Below are 13,346 nucleotides of genomic sequence, written 5' to 3' on the forward strand. Positions count from 1 at the left end.
CTCCTTTCTCTTTTCTTCCACTAAGTGATTCCTTGTATTTATCTCGTTCTGTGAACTACCTGTAAAATGTTTTATTTAAACATGTCCCACTTTTCTTATTACGATGACAGACATCAGAGATTTGTTTTGTTTGTTTAAAAATATCTGATTATCATTGCTGGTTTTTTCCTACTTTACTGATGATGTCTAAAAACTAAAAAGAGTATATAATGGACTGAAAGGACTTAACAGGGGAAGGAGTTGCTTCAGTAATTATTTTGGTATTTACTGGTTCCAGCAGCAATCTGTCACAAGCCGTGCTGTTATGTTGGCATGTCTTATGTGTTTGTCCTCTGCATCACAATGTCCTTTTTTTTCTAAAAGTGCTCTGTTTTACCAAAAGCAGGAAAATTGATTTTAAGTAGTTTCACGGTGCCTTTAGATGATTATTATTTCCAGAGCTCTGCTGTAGCATTCTAAGATATTTTTAAGTACTCCATGTAATTATTAAACAAGCACCTGTCCCGTAAAGTCTCTTGTCTAAAACAATTACCAAGTAATTTTTGATCCCAAAGGATTTTTAATTTAAAATGCTGTGTGCATGATACAGAGTAGTAAAATGCGAGTTTTACAATGTGGTGCTCTTTGTTCTAGGAATGTTTACAAGGATTACCGTTTCCTTGAGCTAGCCTGTGACTCCCAAGAGGAGGTGGATAGCTGGAAGGCATCTCTGCTACGAGCCGGTGTCTATCCTGATAAATCCTCAGTAAGTTAAACAGCTCACTAGTTTGCCAGTAGCTGCTCTGTTTGAGTCAGAAAAAACAACTGTATCATCTGGGAAAACACAGTGTCTGCAGATATCTCAAGAAAGAGCAGCCTTTTCATTGTACGAGTCTGTGGTAATTTCGAAATACTCATAATGAAATATTTTAAGACCAATTTGTGCGTCAAACCTCAATGTAGAAAAACCCAAGCAACCACAAACCAAACCTTCCAACATGTTTTTCATTGGATCCATGTAGTAAAAGCATTGAGCAATTTGGGGTTTCCTGAGCTTCATTGTTTCTATTAATGTTTTTTAAGGTAAAGATGTGCTTTGAAGAGTTTATTCCCTCAAGCTCTGTATTGCAGAACTGACAGAAGCATTCCAGGCAATCATGTATATTTATTTTACTGATTCACTGCATGATTTTTTGTGTATGAAACACATGCTAAACCCTTCCAAAAGCAGTTTTACTCAGCTAATCATCATGTGGAGCAAATTGAACAGGATACAATAAAAAAGCGTCTATTAATTTACTGGAAATGACAGAAAGTTGGGAAACAAAATATGTCCAGCTACTATTTAATACTTTTGGACCTAGATACCTTGATATTTTACATCAAGTAAAGCTTTGAGGAGATATATCCAAAGAGAAGGCTGACTAGCAAAAATACCTGTCATTTGAGCTTTTGAAAGTTTCTGTAAGGCACAGCTCACCTGTCTGCAGTGAGTGCTGGATTCCTTCAGCAGAAGATCCACTCTGAGAAATGATGCTTTGCTTCTGATGAATTTGCTTTTCTCCCTGATTGTTTTCCATGGGAAGGCCAGGTTCCTTGAGTCCAGGGTCTTGTGCTGTCTTCTCTCTTCATCTTTTTCTTCCCTTCTGGTTGCGATGCCTGCGTGGCTTCCAGTACAATTCTGTCTGCATCTCCTCCAGGAGCTATTCACACAAACAAGCTCAGCTTCTTCTCTTCATACAAAGTTTCAAGGCTACCATAAAAAGATAAATAAGAAATTCTTGTGCTGCTGGATTCTCCATTTATTATAGAAATAAACAGTGATGATAATAATGATGATGGTTTTTTTAGAGAATAGTGCAAATATTCATTTAGTAGGAGACCTACCAGGTATCTGAGACTTTAAAAAGTAAAAAGCAATGTTGGTGACTTTTCAGTATGTTGCCTGTTGCAGTAGATCCGTTCCTTCCTAAGAATATCAGAAGTCACTTAACGAGGATTTGTTATGAGAAGTTACCTAATTAATTACTAGGACCAATGTACTGTATTGCTTTGGTTTTTTCTTGCTTAGGTTTTAATGATGATTTTACAAAAGGCTGTTGATGCCTCTGGTTTAATCTTGTATTCTGTGACGGTTTTATCATATTGGTATATCTGGTACTTTATCCTTAAACAAGACAGACTAGTTGGATTTCTGAACTTCTCTTCTGTCTTCCTGTCTGTCCCTTCCCCCTAAAAATACTTGGTATTCAAAATACGTTTACAAAGAATTCTTGATTTTGTTTAAAGTTGGTCTGTCAAAAGAGTCTTAGATGCAAGACGAGGGACTTCCTTGAAAGAAGTAGAAAGGAGTCAAAATACAGTTCTCCTTTGAGCTGGAATTATCTTTACATTATAAAAAGAGTAAATATTATTGTTCCAAGTGCCTGTAGTTTGAAATTTGCGCAGTAGTTTATCAAGCTGTTCCGGAAAGATGCTCAGCGCTAGTCTAGGCCTCCAAAACTTTATTCCTAAAGGACTAGAGGTCCAAATGTGGGCTGTGAGTCTGCTGTTAAGAGTTCTGAATTTTGCAAAGTAAAATCTCCAAGGCCCCAGGTACTTTGGAAGATCCAGTGGATCCTAAATAAAAATGAGCAGCGTTTCATTAAAATCCTGTGCATGTTTCACACCTTCCTCTGAAATTATAGAGAGTTAAAATAGTTTTAGAGACACCCGCCAGTCTTTTATTCTCCTTTAAAGATTCAGAGGCCATGTTTTTAAGTAGGAGGGACGGCCAGGAAATGGCAGCAGCTTGAGTTTACTTCAGTGCTTCCCCCCAGCTTTGTGATCCCAGAATTAAAAAGGCAAAGAGGTGCCTTAGCCCCTTCCCAGGCCGACCTTCTCGCTCTCTTTCATGCGTGAGGCACAGCTGGGCACTCTGAGTATCCAGGGCTTTGGCACCAACAGTAGAAAAATTGCTGCTTAGAAATGAAAACTAGACAAATAGTGCTGTGAAGCTGGAGCACTGCAGCGGGGGCTGGCCTGCTCCCTGCAGCTGCCAGAGTGTGTGTGAGCCGGGAACGGGAGAGTGCAGCCGATGCCTTCATGAGCAGCTCTGATCACCCACAAGGACACCGGGGTAACACCCACGGCCACTGCCCTCAGCTGGGGCAGGAAAAGTAGGAATCTGGCGCTGATTAAAGAGATCTGTTCTGAATTCTCACCAAGGGCAAATCTCTCAACTAAGAATATTCCTTTTGCTGTTGATTTTTTTTTTAGTAGAGCTACATAAAATTGTTTGATTACAGTGGTAGTGGGGCTCAGTACTTGCTGCCACTAACATGGAGTCTCTGCTGCTCATTTGATTCTGTAAGCTAAGTCCAAGGTTCTAGATTTATAATTTTTCTTTTTGCCTAAGCAAATCTCATTAATATTTTAAAGGCCATATATCACCCCCTTGCTCCACTTCCTTGCTAATTTTGCTTGTCTTCCCTGGCCCTCCATACATGGGGATGCACAGAGTGAATATGTTCACATATTCACTGTCCCATGAACTATGTCCAATGAGCCCTCAGCATTGCTCTATGAGCCCCTAAATTCTTTGCAGTTTGCCAAGTCACCTCCTTCCTGCAATCCATTTGCTTTTGTCAGGACATAGGCTTTGACAGCCACCCAGATAGCAATGAATCAGTGTTTTTATTTTTCCAACCCATATGCAAGTCAGCTTGCTTGATATAAATCACACTGTGGTCAGTTCACTTTGAAATGGGATATCCATTTACCAGCTGACTTTACTGCTGGCTTTCTGGACTGATGCATCCAAAACCCTCCTTTTTTTGTTAAAAAGTGACTACAACATTGTGACTAACCTTTCCAGACTGTATTTCTCAACTGTAGGCTGGTGTTTATTTTGGCTGGCTTCCCACTGTATAATATACACTGTTCATGCCAGCTCATGGCAAAACTCACAATTAAACCAAAATAATAGCACAGATGTTTGTCGTAACTTGTTCTGCACACTTTACCTTGCTAGCACCACCCATTCCTTCTCCCCCCACGTCCCCCAATGCCATCTCCTCATTATTTTTATTACTAATCTAAAAGTTCAATATTTGCTTTATAAAAAGCCTTGGATCTTGAAACTTTCCATTCACTGGCAAGTTGTAGGGAATGGCTGTCATGGAAGGCTCAGCAGACATGTTTAGTGGGTTGCTTTGCGTACTGGAAGTTCAGTGTTACCAACACATGAAAATCCCTCTGGCTGCCATCCCATCCCTAGATCACTTCAGGCCTCATTTTCTTCTCTCTTGTATGTGTATCCACTGGCTTCCCAGGAGCTGCTCTTGATTTACGCTGAAGGAAGCGAAAGCAGGATCAGAATGTTTATGTAGTGAGGAAAACAGCTTTGCTGAACGTTTCAAGTCCTTTGCGAATGTCCTGTGTTCCCCTGGAAGCTGTCTAACTACAGGATTCAGTGAATGTTCCCTGAGTCAGTTCCTCATTTGGTTTGAGCCATTTCCAGAACTGTACAAGTTAGGCTGAAGGCATGTAAAATAAATGTAACTAATATTTCTTTTTTCCCCCTCTTTCTTCTGTGCTGCATCCTTCAAAGGGGAGCAACAAAGTAAGTTGTTTGTCCTTTTACAAAATCCTTTTGTATCCTGTCTGAAGGACTTTGTAATGAAAATTAGTTTGTCTTTCAGCTCACACAGCTATTGCTTGCATGCTCTTAACAGCAAAATGTGATTAAAACTGGGGGTGCAAAAGTGTCTTTGAGAAAAATTATTACTGACTGTTTTAATTTTGGGGAAGGAGAACTGTTAAGTGTTGCTGAGTTGTTTTTAAGGAGATTCAGTAAGAATGCTACTATGAAAGTATTGGGCCCAAAGATTATGAAGGTATAGTAATAAAGACCTTCTGAGGAAAGGCTACTACAGCCTGATGAAACTCATTACAGCTGGATTTTTTGACCATACATCAAAGCTTGTATTAATGGGCAGTTATAAAAACCCAGCACTAAAGTCTTAAATAACAGATTTGCTGGCGTTGTTGGCTAAGCTGAACTAGATCAGTGTACTGGCTTTGAAGGTGCCTTAAAATGGATGGAGGAGGGTGGGGTCAACATTTGACTTGGCTTCTAGACCCTTGATGTGTTCCAGCTGGACAGCAGCAGAAGGGTGTGGGGTGTGGAGAGGGAGAACTGAAATATGCGTGGTAGGGGTTTTTTTTGAAACTAAGCAGCACATAAAAAGACAGTTTTGCTGATTTTGATCTGATAAACTAATAATCATGCAGTTCCCAGGGTTAGTACTTTTTAATGCCATTTTTACTGAGCTTAAGAATGGAAATTGTACATCTCACACTTTGGAATAAGATGCAGAGAGAGTTTGTCATACCTCAGAAAGGAGTTATACAGCTTTTGTGCCTTTTTTCCCCCCTCTTTCCTGTTTTGGTATATTAACCCTTAGGAAGATAAACCTAAAGCATCAAAAGATGCTTCACAGCAAACATTGAAAGTAGTCTTTGAAATATTGCCTGTAGCATCCCTTTGGGAGCTGGAAGCATTTCTGGGGTATTTGAGAAAGACCCAGGTGGGTTTTAAAGGCTTTGAAGGTTGGGGAATTTTATCTGCTTGTAATTTTTGTATTTTTAACCAGTTTTTCACCACTCCTGTCTCCACAGTTGCTAGGCTCAGAAGCACCAAAAATATTGTGTTTTGTTGGCCTGCCTGAGAAAAGGTGCTCTTAGTGTTGGGTGGGGAGGGTTTAAGAGAATTGGTGTATTGATGGCATGGAGAGAGGGATTTTACATAGGAGGTGGTGTGAAATGTAAATGTTAACTGTGTACACTAAAATGTCAAGGTAGTGTTTATAATGCTTCTTTACGACATGCTGACTTAACACTTTGCTGCTGCAGTGGATGCTGGTCTGATCTCAGAGGAGACAGCTTAGACTGTAGGTGCTCTGTTAAGGGAAATGGGGATAGATGGGACACCACTGAGCTCTTGGGGCTGGCACAAACTGAGTCTGGAGGTTAGCAGTTGCATGGACCAGCTCTGTTCTCCAGAGCTGTGAGCTGTGGGGCACCCCAGGAAGGTCAGGACCAGAAGTATCTGACAGCTTTATGCAGCATACCCATGAGCAGGTAGAGAAGCCTGGGGGATGTGAGGATTTGGGAGCTCTTAACTCTTCTTTCACTCTGAGCCAAGGACAGTTCTTGCTGTAGGTTCAAAAACATTCTCCATCTGGCCTGGGTTCCCAGCCAGAAGATAACTCCAAAAGAAATCTCCAGGAAGCCATCCTAATCTTTCTCTTTGACCCAGTTCCTTGTAAGGATTCTCATATCATCTCTGTGTCTCCCTTCTCTTTCACGCAGGTCATTCCTGCTGGAGTCTGGAGATCACATTATCCCAGTTAGACAGATAGAACTAACCTACAGCTGCCTGCAGAAGGTCAAACCCCACAGTCTTCTTGAGATTTCTGTACCTAGTGGAGTTGGAAAATGACATGGATAAACCTGAGAGGTGACCAGAGAGTTTGTGAGAAGGGGTCAGGGAGAGGAGAGGAATGGCAGAGTAAGAATGATGACAGTGTCTCAAAGCTTCTAATGCAACTTTATGCTGAAAAGCTGCATAATCCCTCCTTACTGTCCTGGCACAGATTTCCTGGGTTGCTACCAGAGCTGTAACCCTCCTCCAGTGCTGCCCAGTGTGGCATTCATACCCTGCATCCTGTCATATGTGCAGATGTCAAGATGCTGTACTCACCCATCCGTTCAGACTGTGGCTGCCTTTATACCACTACCTTTAGCTTTGCACTCTTGGATTTACAAAAGTAAAAATAAACATTGGAGTAATGAGTTCCTAAGAAAAAGGGGGAGGAAGGGAAGTGAAGAGGGTTTATAATCGTCAGCGGACTACTAATCATTTTTATTTTTACTTTTTATTGTTGCACAATCATTACTGTAAGTGAGATTTCTCACATGGTTAAAGATAAATATATCTTCAAAAGCTTTGTTGGATAAAATCTGTAAAAGGGTCGTGTAGAATGAGGTAATGGAGACCTACCTCATTCAGCAAGCACATGTTGGCAAGCTGCATTTTGCTAATATTAACACTGAACTCCACAGCCTTGCATGGGGAAAGAGTGCAGAATTGTCCAGAGTTGTGCAGAGCGCTGTAGCTTCAGTCCAGCTGCTGAAGACAGAGGAGCTGAGAGTTTCTGACTGTCTTAATTCACCGCTGTGGATTTGCTGCTTACCCTATGCATCTTCTTTACCCCCATTTAAAAAACAAATCCTCTGGAAACAGCCCTCCAGATGCTGCTGTTTAAGAACAACGTCAAAACCTGAACCATTCTCACAGAGTCCATCTCCATATGCTTCTGACCAAGTTAAAATATTAGATAGATGCTGGGTCCTTAGGAAATTTTGATTCTGAATCCCTAGGCACTCATTCAATAAAACAGCAGCAAGAGAAAAACCTCAAAACCTTGAAGTGCCACTTCTTAATATAAAAAGTCACCTCTCCTTTGTCATTATTAAGCTCTGAGTTAACCAATAATTTCTCCTTGATTCAAAGTACCAAACACTCCAATGCTGAGCTCAGACTTGAGAGACTTTGACTTGGAAAACCCAAATCTCTTCAAATTACTTTTTGCAGATAGTGACTACATATTTCTTGCCTTTAATTGTTTTGCTTTGCTCTGCTTGCTGATACCCTTTACAGAATGTGTAGAACTGAAGTATATAAACTCCATATCCACATCTCAGTGGAGTTGTCACAGTTCAGATAATGCTGCACATGCAAATAGTCACTGAATATAAAGTCAGTGTAATTTAGTTTGAATTTTCTCTTAGGAAAAATAGAATCCCTTTTGAAAAGGAAAGGAAAATACTCTTCCTGTCAGGCCAGTTTGCCTGTTGGTCCTTAAAATACTTCTTGGTGACATATTAATGGCTTAAATTAAAGCCTTTCTTTTCTCTCCCCTTTTTTTTTTTTTTTAATTTTTATTTAAAGGGGAGTTAGTGTTACTAAGCCCAGATTCCAGATCAGCTACTTCATTAAGGAGTCCAGATGTCCTCCTGTCTCTTGAGACAGTCCTGGAAAATGGGAACATAGTGAAGTCAGGATACTCATTCTCCCTCCATATATGACAACAGTTCATGTGTTTTGTGCTTGGCTATTGCCGTGTAAATGCAGATGTAGTGCCAGAAGCCGTAGGTGTCTTGCACTGGAATAAAGCTCTGGTGCTTTCTTTTCGAGTCTGGCCATGTTTCTGAAGGGGCTTCAGTTTCCTCCCAGACATAACTCTGTTACTGGCTGTGGTGATGCTCTGCAAGTGCCCCAGCCAGATTCAGACTGGAAGTGAGTGGTTCTGCTCTGGGATTGCTCAAGTCCCTGCTCGGGACAAGTCCCTAAAGTAGAAAAAGTAAAGACTTGTTTGGGTTTGTTGAAAAGCAAACTGCTGATATGTCAGAGGGCAAAACAGTGTAGTCAGAAGTGTAAACTCTGCATTTACTGAGTTTACTTTTTTAAGCTAGTATATTTTAGAAAAGGAAGGCATTGAATTCTAGGAAAAGAAGAATTCACTTCAGTTGTGACTAAAGGTGGCTTAAAGCCAAGTAGGTTTAAAAATAACTTTAAAATTAAGTGTTAATTTATTTTTTTTCAAGTGGAAAAATGCCATAATTTTATAGACAGTGTTTCAGTCATTGGATTGGATGAATTGGATTTTACAAGGAAGTCCCGGTGTAAAAGAGCAGCCCAAGGGGGTGAGGGTGCATGCGCACACACGCCGGGTCAAAAGCAGTCCAAAAGACAGGGAGGAAAGGAAATGGCAGGCTGTTTTCCAGTCCCTTTCTCACTGCCTCACTGCTTCAAGGATATGAAAACACATTTCAGGTGAAAGCTATCTTCTGCTTCTCCTAAATATGTACTACTTCAAACAAAAACTAGATGAAACCTTGTTCCCCAAATGTTCCCCAAGAAACAGGGCAGCCCTGGTTCATATTCCTGTAAGAGTCAAATAACTGCTGGCACAAGAGAGTTAAAAATGTACAGGGAGAAGAGATTCACAGGATTGCATCAGTTGCACTGAGTGTAAGATGCAGGCTGACGGACTGAATGATTTCAAAACCAGTCCTGGTGAAGCTGCTGATCGGGGTCGGAGGTTCAATAGCTGTCACAGGGTTTTACGTTTCTGCTCTTAACTGGGGCTGCTGACATTAAGCAAACTCCAGGAAATTTAGAAACGAGCAAACATTTTTTATTTCTGTTATGTATTTATGGTGGGCTCTTTACTGTGCTTTTGGCAAGGATCTGCATATTGAAAATATTTTTAAATTCTTCATTTTTTATGGGGCAGCTAGTTTTTGCACCATTTCCTCTCTGATGAGGGATTTTGATTAAACTCTGCAGAAAGGTGAAAGCTCTCTGGCTGTGAAGTTTCAGGTCATGGAGCATGAATGTTAGCCCCATTCTGGACATTCAGTGCCCTGGGGAAGGCAGTGAAGGTGGCCAGCCTCTTAGGATGCTTTCCCAGATGTGGTCAATGAGCACTGAGAGTGGGCTGGCAGAGAGGGAAATGCTTCTGGGCTGTGCTGCACCAGCCTCAACCACAAAGGTCCTTTGGAGCCCAGGCTGATCCCTGCAGCTGGAGTCCCTGAGTCTCCAGGTCTTGGAATAGTTGTAGTCAGGAAGGGCAGGTTGCTCCTTTAGCATACGAGATCACCCACTTGGCCTAATAGTAATTAGGAGTAAATAAAAATTTGAAACTTTTTTTTTTTCTGCCAAAAATGTCACCAGGCTCACTCTTCCATAGCATGTACAGTGTAACAGGAAATGTCGTCTTTGGATGTGAGGGTGGAGGGCAGCTGGTGAACAGCCAGATACTCTTTTTTTTCTCATTTAGAAGGGGAAACAAGATCAGGAGAAACTGAATGTTGCTTTCCCTGACTCTGTTTTGGACGAAAATGAAGATACGCAGTGTCTACTCTGACACATCCTGGGTTTCCTTAACCTTCTCTACCTATCTTTTTTATGGAGATAGGTTTATAATTATTTTCCATGTGCTGAGTCAGAATCAAGGCCCATGTTATGGGTATAAATTCCTCCATTCTGGAGCTGCATTCTCCACTTACATAATTCTCCTTCCATGATGCCATGTGTTCCTGTTCTGTGGTCACACCTCGGCTCCTGTTTCCCAGCTCCATTGTGGCCTTCGACTGATGTCTTCCCTGTTCTTCTCTGTTTGGTGTATGACACTTGATATATCAAGTGTGCCAGTTTTGGAGAATGGTGATTTCCCACAGGGAAGAGCTGTCTATGGACATGTTGAGGTGTCTGATCAATGCAGTTTTTTTGGTGACTTTCATACCTTTGTTTCTGAAGCCCCTGTTCTGCAGCAGAGAAACAAGTGATCTCACTCTGTTTCCTTTATATTCTTCTCTTTGAAACTCAACTTCTGCTCTTCCTCTTCTCTAAGCGCGTTATTTATAATTAAAAGAGAGAATTATGTGCCATTGTATGTGCTACTAAGTTCAAATAACATGTCACATTATTAAGGTAGGTATGAGCTCATTGGTGGGTGGGTACAAAATTACCAAGAGCTGTAACACACAGTGTCAGGCCCCTGTCAGACCCTTTAGTAGCAGATACTCAAACTTTCTGGTTGCATTTGTAGCACCATATTGTCTTGACCTATTCAACAGCTGGGGTTTCTAAACTGGGTGGCAGCAAACCTAAGGGCATTTAGGGAAATCAAGTAAAGAAACCAAGCCGGAGCATGGAAGATAAAGTCCATGAGAAAAATTAGTCTTGTGCAATGTAATTTGGTGTTCAGTTGTAGTTTGGTTTAATACTGTTTGATTTTCACATCTAGATATTCTTCCAGTAGAAGCAAGAACCTTCTAGTGAACAGGAGCCTTTCCAGTCACAGGCCAGCTGTCCCTAACCGTGTTTTGCTGGCACTGTGTACAAGTATGTAGTCGTTCGTGACCATGGTCTGGAAACAACTGCTGTACCGTATTTCTAAATTATAGTTATTAAAGGTTATCTGGCTGATTCAGACAGCAAATTCTCAGAAGTACTGTGAGATTGTGCTTAGCTCTCCTAAGGATTGACCTTAGCTCTGCTTAGCTTAGCTTTTATCCAGTTTTGCAGCTGCATACAGGGCAGGTATCCTCAAAAAGCTCAACTTCTCTTTCAGATCACCTGTGGCCCAAGATGTGGCTGCAAAACACTCAAGAGATGTGTTCATGCCAGCTCTGTGCACCAAGGAGTTCTATGGGCAGAGTTCCTTGCTGTTCCTCAGCTGAGGGCTTTGACACAGGTCATGGTCTGTGTCATGAGAACAAAATGCAGCATTGTCTGCAGTCCTTAACACCACTTGTGTTGCCCTTGGTGTGGTGAAAATCAAGGCTCTTGCTTTAGGAAACTTCACCTTCAGTTGTCTTTATAGTTTGAAAATATCAGTTTCCTCTTTGTTATACACTGCTCTGCAGAAAATGCCTCTTAATGTCATGGGTGAATGTGTATGCTCAGAAGTGGTTTAATTTCAGCCAGTCTGGGTCATGGACAGGCTGGAAGATGGGCATGGTGAAGGCAATGGCATCACTTCCAGAGAGCGAGAATTTCAGCTGTTGTGAGTGGGTGTGTTGTTCTTAGTGTTGCATGACTTAGGGGCCTGTTTGGGTTTTTTCAGTGCTTTTTGCAGTCTGATTAGTGTTCTGCTAAAATAAAAGGTCTCCTTTCGTAGAACCAATCCTGGCTTTGTCTGATTGGGCTGTGATTTCTGCCCAATGTCCTATTTCTTTTATTGAGTTCCATCATCTTTGTACAGTTTCTTTTGTAAGCCCCAGCATGATGCCTTTCCAGCAGCTGGTTTTAATATTGTGAATAGATACTATTTGTCCTGAAGTTGCAGTTGCAGACTAGGATCCCATTTTACAAACTGCGAGTAAGAACATGGTTCCTGGCAGTCCAAGAATGACATGAAAGAATCAATGAATTATTGCAGGACAGTGTTGTTTATTAAAGGTTTGTCACTAGCCACTGAATACTTCTAGAAATAGGGTTTTGGGGCAAACTACCTGTTCAGGCACTGGTCTGACTAGCAAAGGACATTTATTCTTTAAAAATACCTCACCCCAACATCTTTTGAGTATGCAGTAATTTCTTTCAGAGCCTGTCTTTTAAATATAAAGGGGATGAATCCTCCTGTTGTGATTATTTCCCAGATCCTCTTCAATTCTTCTCTGAAATTTGACACTTGTTCATTTGAGTCCATCCTTACATGGTAGAACCACCTCAGCTTAGAGTATGATTGAAAATTGCTCAAGAGCATGTATTGGGTCAGTTGTTCAAGTGATGAAACATCAGTAATCCTTATGAAGAATGCATATGAAGTTCTGCCTCCTTTTGTTTCAAAGGACTGTACCCAAGACTGAGTGGGTGTGTATTTTCCAAGAACCCTGGTTAGTGTCTTTGTTCAGGGACACTGGATGGGCCTCCTTTAGCATATACAACCATCAACATTTTCCCATCAAAATTCTGGTCTTTTCTGATGGGTTCGCACTGGGGAATTGCGTTTTTAGGAGTCTGTGTTTGGAATAATCTATGATTATTCCTTCCAAGTTTGGATCTCTCAGCTGAAAACTACTTCACTCTCTCTTCATTGACAGTGGGTCCCTGGAAGTGCCAGGTTCTTAGGTTATTGTCTTTGGGCAATAAAGCAAGGGAACTCAAATTTCCGGTGGAGTACTTAAATACACATCTTTTCTCTAGTGAGGCTCTCAGTGTGACCTGTTCCTCTCTCATGCATTGCCGGGTTTTCGGGAAAAGTCTTCCTGTCTATGCTCCTTTTAGTTGAATCTTCCATTTGGGACATTGGAATGGTTTACTTGGCCTAAAAGATGCTCCCTTTTTAAAGGAGTTCCTTATATCTTATTTGCAGCTGCCCGTGCTTCTTCAGTATTGGTGGCCTTTAGAATGATGTTTCATAACTTTTTATAAAACATGTTTCATCATATAGACAAGAGCACTAAGGTATAGTCACAAATACCTGAAAGATTGTCACAATGCCCCATTCCTTCCAAATTCAACCCGACAATGGAAAATTACAGTTCAAATATTGGTGATGCTACTGCTTTTGTTGCTGAGCATTTTGGTAAAAACACTGCTTTACTATGGTAACTTCTCAGCCCCTTGGGAATGACTGTTCAATGCTTTCAACCTTCCGGTTTTTTCTTGACAAGTTTCTGGCTATATCCTGGAAAGTTTCTGGAGCCTGCCATGGCTCTACAGCAGCTGAGAATATGGGGAACAGCATAAGCTAAAACATGTTCTATTCAGTATGTAAAGGGATAACTTTAGGCAGGGGAGGTTTCCA

The 13,346-nt window shown here is 41.1% G+C and overlaps 1 protein-coding gene across 14 annotated transcripts in view; it reads left to right on the plus strand.

Annotated features, from left to right (window-relative positions):
• The window catches only part of DNM3 (dynamin 3), a 173,066-nt gene that overhangs the window by 116,920 nt on the left and 42,800 nt on the right, over nt 1-13,346 (plus strand). For 8 of the 14 annotated variants that reach the window (XM_042029792.1, XM_042029795.1, XM_042029782.1 and 5 more), the window contains 2 exons: nt 634-745; nt 4,571-4,582. The exons of 1 other annotated variant lie outside the window; for it this stretch is intronic. In XM_042029792.1, the coding sequence (XP_041885726.1) occupies nt 634-745; nt 4,571-4,582 (124 nt within the window). The remainder of the gene's footprint in view (nt 1-633; nt 746-4,570; nt 4,583-13,346) is intronic. 5 more of the 14 variants (XM_042029794.1, XM_042029783.1, XM_042029788.1 and 2 more) reach the window with 1 other exon arrangement.

The sequence above is a fragment of the Corvus kubaryi genome, unplaced genomic scaffold (assembly GCF_017639235.1).
Source record: "Corvus kubaryi isolate FWS band 111438036 unplaced genomic scaffold, C.kubaryi_AGA036_p1.0 37334, whole genome shotgun sequence".
Classification (NCBI taxonomy): Eukaryota; Metazoa; Chordata; class Aves; order Passeriformes; family Corvidae; genus Corvus; species Corvus kubaryi.